Here is a 9,856-nt window from a genome sequence, read left to right as displayed (position 1 = left end):
GAGGCCAGGCATGGTGGCACACACCTGTAATCCCAGCACTTTGGGAGGCTGAGGCAAGCCAATCACTTGAGGCCAAGAGTTCAAGACCAGCCTGGCCAACATAATGAAACCCTATCTCAACTAAAAATACAAGAATTAGCTGGGCATGGTGGTGGGTGCCTGCAGTCCTAGTCACTCGGGAGGCTGAGGCAGGAGAATCACTTGAACTCGAGAGGTGGATGTTGCGGTGAGCCAAGATCATGCCACCACATTCAAGCCTAGGCAACAGAGTGAGACTACAGCTCAAAAAAAAAGAAAAAGAAAAGAAAGGGGCCCCAGAGAGCTGCCATCCCCCTCTGCCTTATGAGGACACAAAGAAGATGCCATCAATAAGGAAGAGGCCTTCGCCACACACTGAATCTGCCGGCACCTTGATCCAGGAATTCCTAGCCTCCAGAAGTCTGGGCAATAAGTTTCTGTTGTTTATAAATTACCCACTGTAAGGTACTACATTTTGTTGTAGCAGCCCAGACTAAGAAATGGGTGACATACTTGAATTATGGGTCACTTTCAACTTCAACTCTTAGAACGCCATAGATTACTGTAACTTAAAAGATAACATAAGTGAGAATACTAAATTTTAGACCATTTCTAAAAAAAAAAATTCAATATACTAAAATTAATTTTTGAGGCCAAACAAAATAGACACTGCACTCAATTTTAACATGGTGTTATTTTATTAGGGAGGAACTACGTGTTGTGAAAAAGCACCAGAATTCAGACAACCCTGTCTAGTCTAGCAGGTTGATGTAGGGCAAAGCACTTAATTATTTTTAGCTTTGATTCCTTGACTATGATCAGCCAAACAGCTACTACGAGCACTCCAGCAGATCCAAAAGTAACATAAATTTCACTGAATTCATAGCTGAGCATACAGAGATTAAACAGAATTTCTTAAATTACTATTAATACTAAATATTAGTACCTAATTAAAAACAACATACATTGAGCTCTTACTATATGCTAAATGTATGTTCAACTAATCCTATTTACAATCCTACAGAGAATGTACTATTATCCTATTTTACAGAATAGTAAACTGAGTCTTAAAGAGGTTAAGTAACTTTTCAAGGTCTCAAAACCAATTAGTGACAAAGCCAGGATCAAGCCCAGAGCTTTTCAAATTTTTGAGCCAAAACTTTTTAACCCTATCCTCTGCTGCCTCTCCACAAAAGCCTCAACTCTAACCTCCAAATACAAAACAAGAATTTTGGTACCAAAAATGCAACCAGCGAGTGCATACAGTGTCACCAGCAATGGACTAGAAATGAGGAAACCTAAGTTCTAATGCCAATTCTATACTACTGACACACGGGCATTAGACAATGAGCAAGTGTGCCTCTATGGGCTTTCTTTTTTAATCTACAAGATCTGAATGAATATATTTTAAGAATTTGCTTTCCGAGCTGTGAAACTCTAATTCTCCTCATATTTTAAAAATTACATTAATTTAAATTTTATTTCCAAAATGATCTATCTAATTCAATCAATTATCATGTTAATATGCAAAAGTATATTAGAAAGCATGAAGATTTTCTCACCACTTACTAATTTCTCCCTCCTATGAACAAACTGCACTTGTTCTGGTACTTAACCATACACTCTTACGCTAACTTCTAAGAGCCTATATTGCTGACCTCTGCTGGTTTTTAAACTCTCCCCTTTTATTTCATTTTACAAGCATATTTGTCTCACTGTTAGACTAATATTCAAAGACAGAAATATTTCTTTAGAATTTGTTGAAGGAATAAACTCAACAGAAAAAAATGAAGGAATACAGCAATTATTCAATAAATACATGTTGACTATACAGAAAACATTTTTCTCTCTCTAGCTTTAACACCTCATTTTAACAGCTCAAGAGTGGATCCTCAGAAACTTCTATATAACTAATCATCTATTTTCTTTTGGATCACTACAGATTTCCAGTTATTTCAAGTTTCTTGATGCGCAATGAAAACCATTCAAATTTCATAAAACCACTCACTGAGCCTAGCAAAACCACTAGAATATAAAGCAAGGGCTCAACAACAACAACAAAAATGAATTGCATTCAGCAAATAACCTTACAACAACCAATAAAATCAAGTAAACCACTATGGTTATATTACATAAGGAGAATAGACCAAACTACTTTCATGACATGGCTCAAATGAAGATGCTTGCAAAAGTATTCCTAACATAAAAGTGAAGAAAAGAAATGCTAAAAAATGAAAAAAGCAATGGAAACCAAACAGGATTTAATGAAAAAGAAATTAGCACAGTTACCAAATGCAAAATAGCATATACTTGAACATAAAAGCTTTATCTTCAATTACTGAAAACGAAAACAGATTTTTTAAAAATGATCATAAAGTAACACAAATGAGTCTGGGAACATTTCAGGTTTAAGCAGAGTATCAAATGTTATTTCAAAAATGACTTTTACATAAATATAAGCAAAAGTAAAAAGAAAACAAAATATAGATATAAAACTGTACGAGGGGGGCAGGGGAACATAAATAGAAAAATAAAGGGTTGGATACACTGACAGTGAGATTAACAGTCACCAAAAACAGAGACAGATCCTAAGCAGGAATGTGTGTAAGATCAAGTCTTCTTTAGACCTAAATGATCTGTCCCTGAAGCATTTTACAAACTTGAATACTCATTGTCCTTTGAGTACATCCACTTATATAGACAAAAAGGATTTATAATGTTATGCCACAATGAATGAGTATTTAAAACAACTCTTGGGTTTACAATTACTACGGCAACCTTATGAATGTCAGAAGAGGAAAGTGTCATGGCAATATGAGATGTCACAAAAGGACAGTCTGGGCTAAGATGAAGACAATATCTCACCCTAACAAGAGAGCCAGTTAATATGAAATGAACCATGAAATGGAATGACCAAGTAGAAAATACACAGCCAAATCGTCAGATGCTGAATAAACAGCATCAATGAATTATCTGAATTAGGAAAGGCTAAAAGGTTCTTGATGTTTTATCATCAAAATATTTTAAAGTAACACCCATTTAACAACTAATGAAAGGTCTGTTAAGAAAGTCTATGATTTAAGAATAACCCGATTTTCCACAACATGGAAGCAAGTCTAATACAAATTGAAACAAAACTGTCAGGAAAAAAAGAAAGTCTTAAAATGCAACCATGTCACTGAAAGATACAGGCCAGTTGTACTGAATTTACCGAATTTTCATCGTCCCTGTGACAAAAGGGACAATGAAAGAGTGACTGAGTCTAATTCTACACTGCTACAAAGTGAGTCGAGTTGTCAATCAGGATAATTTCATTAAAATAATCCTCCTTAGAATTATCAGGAATAATCAGAGGAGAAATATTTTTCCTCTTCCAGGATTCTTAATGAGAGAAAAAACCAGGAGCAAAAAAGATGTAAACTCAGCAAGCCAGAAGTGACATTTGTGTGATCACAAATTAGAGTTACTGTTTCATTTTATGGGACTGCAAATTAAAGTAACTACTGCACAAGGCCAGGGGAGATTGAGAAGTAACTTCAACTAACAGTTGGGAACAAATTACACGTGCTAAGAGTTACTCTCATTAGGAAATCCAGAATACGTTTAAAGAGAGAGTTATTTAGATGTTGCATTCATTTAAGGGCAGACGATGAACATCTCAGCCGCCTTCCTTTGCGGGATTCTGTGCCAAGCCCTTCCGAAGCTGGGGTTGATAAGGTCGACTCCAAGAAGAAAAGCAGCTCAAGTGGGAAATGGTATCCTCGTATAGCCCAGAGAACCGGTGACGCACCAGGAGCTTGGAAAATATCCCATCGTTTACCTTGCTAGAAGCAGCTGGGGAGGGAAGAGGTTGTCCACGTGCACTATTGTTTTCCAGATATGTTTATTTATTTTTAACTTTTGCTTTGGTATCAATACCCTCAACCTCAGCCTTACAGGGAGAGGGGGGATGGCAGCGCCACTGGTGGTATTTGGATGCAACACAAGTTTAAAAAATAAAAACACAACCTTTTTTTTTTTTAATTGCAGCACACGGCGCCCTCACCTCTCTCCTCCTCCACACCTCTGCCAATACCCCCACGCAGCTCTCCGCCGCCGCCACCTCGGGTCCCCATGACAACCCCACTCCAGGCCGGGCCCCCCTCCGCCGCCTCCGGGCCCTGCCAGCCACACTTGCCTGACAAGGGGTGACTCCACCTGCCCTCGGCTCTCACTCTCCCCGCTCCTGAGAGGCTGGCCAGGACCCCTCCCGGCGCGCGGGCCCAGTCCCAGCTGCGGGCACGACCCCCACCAGTCGGGGACGTGGGGAAGGACGGCCGGGCACGAGCTGAGGAGGTTCCCCCCCAAACCCCAAACGAGTGACGCGGGGGTCGGGACGCGGCTCCAAATGGGGTACGGCAGCCCCGCGCCCCTCTCTGGGCTGCAAAGGGGAGCCGAGGGGCAGGTGCAGTGGACGCGAAGGAACTCGTCCGTTTTCACAGACAACGACGCGTCGCGACGGCAGGAGACGCTGGGGCCGCAGCTCACCTTGAAGGGATTGTTGAGATCCGGGTCGGCAAACGGGTTACTGTCGAAATCCGACATCTCTCTGGCGCTCGGCGTCACCCACCCGACCCAGACGCAGAGAGTGAGACGAGGCGAGGCCGCCGCCCCCCTGCGCGCTCACGTCGCCGCCGCCGCCGCCGCCGCCGAGCAGATCCGGGTGCAGCTCGCGGGCCACCCAGCCGGCCGCGCCACTGAGCATGCCCGGTGCGACCGGCTCCCGGCCGCGGCGCCGCTCGCGTTTGCAGTCCCGTTCCTCCGGATCTGGACTCCACGCTCCGGACTTTGGCTGCGACCAAGTAGGGAGCGGGGGCGGAGAAGCCGGGAACTGAGAGCGGAGGAGGAGCGTCCCACACTCCCAGAGACCGCGGGATTCTCGGGGAGTGCACACTTCCCCTCCGCTCTCGTCCGGAGGCCGGCTATGTCCGGCCGGGCTCGGGCTTCTGAACACCGGTTTCAAATCAGTTCCCCGAGCCCAGCGTGACTCAGGGAAGTGGTGGCATTTTGTGAGATGGACGTACACCTGCCAGGTTGGGGGAGGCAGCCCCAGTCGCGGGCCCCGCACCCCGAGGCCGTTAGACTGTGGAGGACGGGGACTGGAGAGGCTTCTGCACCTCCTTCCGCAGATCACATCCCTGGGGCGGGGACGCGGCCTCGCCTAAGGATTTTTGTTCACCTCTGACCCCACCGGAGAATCCCGGCCTCCCGTCTTCCGGTCTCCCCGATTCTAGGTTGCTGCTAAATCACGGAGAACAGTCTTGGCGCCGCCGGTCCCAACTTGATCCGAGGAGCCTTGTGAAGGAGTTGAGATTCAGTACCAGGGGCCGGCCCCAGCTCCCATCCTCCGGAATCTGCAAAATGGCTACTTCAGAAATGGTGGGGAGAGGAATGACAAGAGCCCAGAGATCAAGGCCTTCGAGTTATTTTGGGCACAAAATAGACAGTTTTGGATTTTCCCTAATCTTTTCCAACAGCAAGAATGAGATTATCAAAAGATGTGTAAGAAATTCATTTGTACCATTCTTTGCACCCCCACCCCGGAAACTTATTCAGAGAGCATTGTTTTCCTCACTTTCCTCTTCTCCCCTAACAAAAGCTACAGAGAGCTTTTAGATCAAGCCACAGGGAGCCAGAATTCTTTTGACTTGGTGGGTACCTGAGAGTTGGAAGGATTTAGATTGAGTAGTCTTTGGCCTTTGGGGAGCTTGCACTTTGCACAGTCACCTAAGAAACGATACTTTCCCCCCACTGTGAAACACTAACTAGAGATGATGGACAAAAAGCACATTTGCTCTAATCTCCCTTCGACGGAATCCAGGTTGGTATAGATGTCGAAGCAGCTGCTTCCAGGTAGTCAACGAAGATGTCAACTACTAAGTGACAACAGACAAGGATGATCACAGCAGAGTTGTAAGATTCTAGATATGAAAAAAGAGCAAGCAGTCTGTTGTGCTCACCATCGCATCTTCAGCTGCTGCCCAGTGCCTGGTTTTAACTTAGTGCTCGGTGTATGTGTCAGGTTTGAATCCCAATTCTGATACTACCTGTGCTACACTCTTCACCTCTCTGAATTAAATGAAACAAGATACAGAAAAATGTCCTGCATGTATATTTAGTGCCTAGCAAATATTGGTTGAACGTCGAAAGTGACAAGGAGGCTCAGTATGTTCTTACATGCTTTGCCACCTTTCTCCAGAGCGAGTATGTCCTTGTCCAGCTCATCTGCTTCTCTCACCACGTTTGCCCTCCCTCCCTCCACCTGTCCTCCAAATGACTCAAAATAATCAGCACTATTTAGTGTGCATCTACTGTGTTCCAAGACAATGAGGATCAGATGAGCCTGCATTGCAGGATGGAAATTTCCAGCTATATTCTGTTTATAGCTGATAGTATTTGCACCTAACGCAAAGGTTTACGAACTTTACTATTATAGAATCATTTGGAATACCTGTTAAAGATGCCCACCTCTCCATACCTCCCATTCCTAAGATTCTGCTGGAAGGCACCCAAGATAGGGGCTCTGGATCTGCTTTTCTTATTTTTTACGTCTCTATACATTATTTTACATAAATGTATAAATGGAGTCATGACATACATGTTGAATTTTTCACTTAAAAATTTTTTGTATTCCTTGTATTTCCTCTTCCCCTACATTAACAACCTAGTACATTTCTTTAAATATTCTAATAAGTATCTCCACTTACATAAAATAACATGTAATTGTATAAAACATAATACATATTCATGCAGATATACATACACTCTAATACTGAGCTTTGGTACTGTCTGAAAAAGAGACCATATACATATTTTTCTGCAGGTGTTTTTCTCAGTACTTATGGCAGCGTTTCTCAGCAAGATGTGCATTGGCAGAGAGACAGCCTTAAGGTTTCTTCCCCTTTTATGCCATATAAATATCACTTTTTGTGTGTAGCATGCCTGTAGAGTGAAAAGGGAAGCATGGTCTAATGGAAACCACACATCTAATTCATTATTCTTAACTGAAAAATCAGCTTATGTAAAGGATCTCAGGTGATTGATTTTTTTTTTTTTTTTTTAAAGACAAAGTCTTACTCTGTCACGCAAGCTAAAACACGGTGGCACAATCTTGGCTCGCTGCAAACTACACCTCCCAGGTTTAAGCAATTCTCCTGCCTCAGCCTCCTGAGTAGTTGAGATTATAGGCACGCACCACCACACCTGGCTGATTTTTGTATTTTTAGTAGAGAAAGTATTTCACTATGTGGGCAGGGCTGGCTCGAACTCCTGACCTCAAGTGCCCCAGCCTGCCTCTGCCTTTCAAGGTGCTGAGATTATAGGCATGAGCCATTGCACTCAGCTGACCTCAGGTGATTTTGATAGTGGCTGACCACACTTTAGGAACACTGATAGGAGGATATGCAGACATATAGTCCATGGGTGAGGATCTTAATTGGTTTATGTTGCTATAAGGGAATACCAGAGGCTGGATAATGTATGAAGAAACAAGGTTTATTTGACTCGTAGTTCTGCAGGCTGTCAGCTTCAGATGAGGGCCTTATGCTGCGTCCACTCATGGCAGAAGGCAAAGGGGATCCTTCGTGCAGAGATCACATGGCTAGCATGCAAGAGGGGGTATGGGGGTACAGAAAGAGAGAAGATGATGCTAGGCTTTTTTCAACAACCTGTCCTCAAGGGTAAGAACTCACTCTCAGGAGAATAGCACAAAGCCATTTGTGAGGAATCCGCCTATATGGCCCAAACACCTCCCACCGGGCCCCACCTCCAGCACTGGGACTCAGATTTCAACATGACACTTTGCAGGTCCAAAGCCATACCCCAACCATAGCAGGGAGCTTATTAATTCATTAGCCTTCATGAAATTTAGAATTATAGGATATGAGTGCTGAGGAGAAACCTCAGCCTCTCTCATAATTGAAGAAGCGAGTTTGGACAGGCTAAGTAATTTGCCTCAGACACCAAGGAAGTGAATGGGGAAATGGGGAACAGAACTCAGTTCTCTTGACTCATGTTTTAGACATTAAATTGATAGGTTTGGTTAGTAATAACTTCATATAGAAGGAAGAAATGCGATGTGCAAGGTAGAAAATATACAAGAGGCCTCCTTTTGTGCAGTAGTTCATTTTCTGGAAGCTGCCTCCTAAATTTGGTAGAACAAAGAATCAAAACCAGTCTAGGCCCAGCTCTCCTGCAAACCAGTGGTTTGATCTTGATCATATCAACTCACCTTTCTAACCAGAGTTTCTACTCTAGTACGTCATTCAAGTATTCCTTGAGCCACTACAACAGCGATGTTGTGGATAAAGCAGTAAACCAGATATAAGGGTAGGGCCTGCTCCAGAAAACTTCCAAAAAGGCCTACAACATGGCTAAATGATATGTTAAATCCGTTGGACAGTTCTAACCTTCTATTAATCTGGGACAGTGACTCACTCCTCTCTAACCCTATTTCTTTTTCCCTCAGAATATGCCTCACACCATTATCATGCTGCTTCTCCTCAGTCTGACACATGTAATTGGTGAACCTATTGAGCAGGGTCTAGAGTCTGAATTCCTTGTTTTCTAAACTGGCTAGTTTATAGCTGGGGAATGCTAGGAAAATGCCAAGTTAGATATTTAGGTTTCTTACCTCAAAAGATTCACTGGATTCTGGGTTCACTGATGGGTTAGAACTGAAATCCATCAACTCTTGCAGTGGGTCCCAGATTTGCTGCTGTGTCTTCTGATACCCTCCACACCCCAACATGAGCCTATTTGGCCCCTGTTCTATTACTGGCTACGTTTTCAGGAGATATCAGAGGAGATGAAGGCATTGTGAGGTAGGCCAAATAATCCCCCCTCCCCCAAAGATGTCCATGGTGTAATCCCTAGAACCTGCAAATATGTTCCTTTACATGGCAAAAGAGACTTTGCAGGTGTAATTAAGGTTAAGAACCTTGAGAGGAGGGGATTATCCTGGATTATTCAAGTAGGCACAATGTAATCACGAGTCCTTAAAAGTGGAAGAGGAAGGCAGAAGAGTTGCTGACTTTGAAGATTGAGGAAGGGGTTCATGAACTAGGGCATGTGAGTGGCTTCTAGAAGCTGGAAAGAACCCTCAGCTGACAGCCAACAAGGAAATGGAGATTTCAGTCTCAGACTCAAGGAACTAAATTCTACCAATGTTTGATGTACAAGGAAATAGATTTTTCCCTCAGGCCTCCAGAAAGGAACCCAGCCTTGCTGACACTTTAATTTTAGGCTGGTGAAATTCATGCTGGACTTATGACCTACAGAATTGTAAAAATAAATAAATATTGATTTCTAGTAGTAAAAATAAATAAATAAATAAATAAATTTGTTGTACAGACGATTTTGTTAAAAAAAATGTTTGTATTAAGATGCAAAATTGGTAGTAATCTGTTACAGCAGATAGAAAATCTAATACAGATGCTTCTTGATTTACAATAGGGCTATATCCTGATAATCCCCATCATAAGGTGAAACTGTATTTAATACCCCAGTAAACTCATTGTAAAGTCAAAAATCATAAATCAAACCATTGCAAGTCAGGGACCACCTGTCCACACCACTAGGGTGTGGAAAATAGAAGAAGAAAGAAGAGGAACACACTCAGTTTCCTGGTGTGCCAGGAGACTTCCAGGCAGCAGAACCAAGGGAAAAATGCAAACAGGTATTGATGAAAAGAAAGTGAATGTCATTTGACTTGTCCTGAGTTGAAGACTCTCAGTTATGCCCAACTTTTAACTAGCTATGTAAATAGCATGGAGACAGCTTTTTTTTTTTTTTTTTTTTT

The 9,856-nt window shown here is 42.9% G+C and overlaps 1 protein-coding gene and 1 long non-coding RNA gene across 3 annotated transcripts in view; one reads left to right on the top strand and one right to left on the bottom strand.

Annotated features, from left to right (window-relative positions):
* Window positions 1-4,776, bottom strand: part of SCAMP1 (secretory carrier membrane protein 1) — a 121,797-nt gene extending 117,021 nt beyond the window's left edge. The window contains exon 1 of one of the 2 annotated variants that reach the window (XM_017527707.1): window positions 4,546-4,776. In XM_017527707.1, coding sequence (XP_017383196.1) covers window positions 4,546-4,602 — 57 coding nt within the window. In that variant the 5' untranslated portion in view covers window positions 4,603-4,776. The remainder of the gene's footprint in view (window positions 1-4,545) is intronic. The other variant, XM_017527708.2, reaches the window with a different exon arrangement.
* A 114-nt stretch (window positions 4,777-4,890) lies between these two features.
* Window positions 4,891-6,654, top strand: LOC108303773. The gene is made up of 2 exons (XR_001824974.2): window positions 4,891-5,559; window positions 5,663-6,654. It is a non-coding gene; the product is annotated as an uncharacterized LOC108303773 (long non-coding RNA).
* The last annotated feature ends 3,202 nt before the right edge of the window (window positions 6,655-9,856 follow it).

The sequence above is a fragment of the Cebus imitator genome, unplaced genomic scaffold, assembly GCF_001604975.1.
Source record: "Cebus imitator isolate Cc_AM_T3 unplaced genomic scaffold, Cebus_imitator-1.0 Scaffold50, whole genome shotgun sequence".
Lineage (NCBI taxonomy): Eukaryota > Metazoa > Chordata > Mammalia > Primates > Cebidae > Cebus > Cebus imitator.
This window is presented reverse-complemented; position numbering and strand designations above follow the sequence as displayed.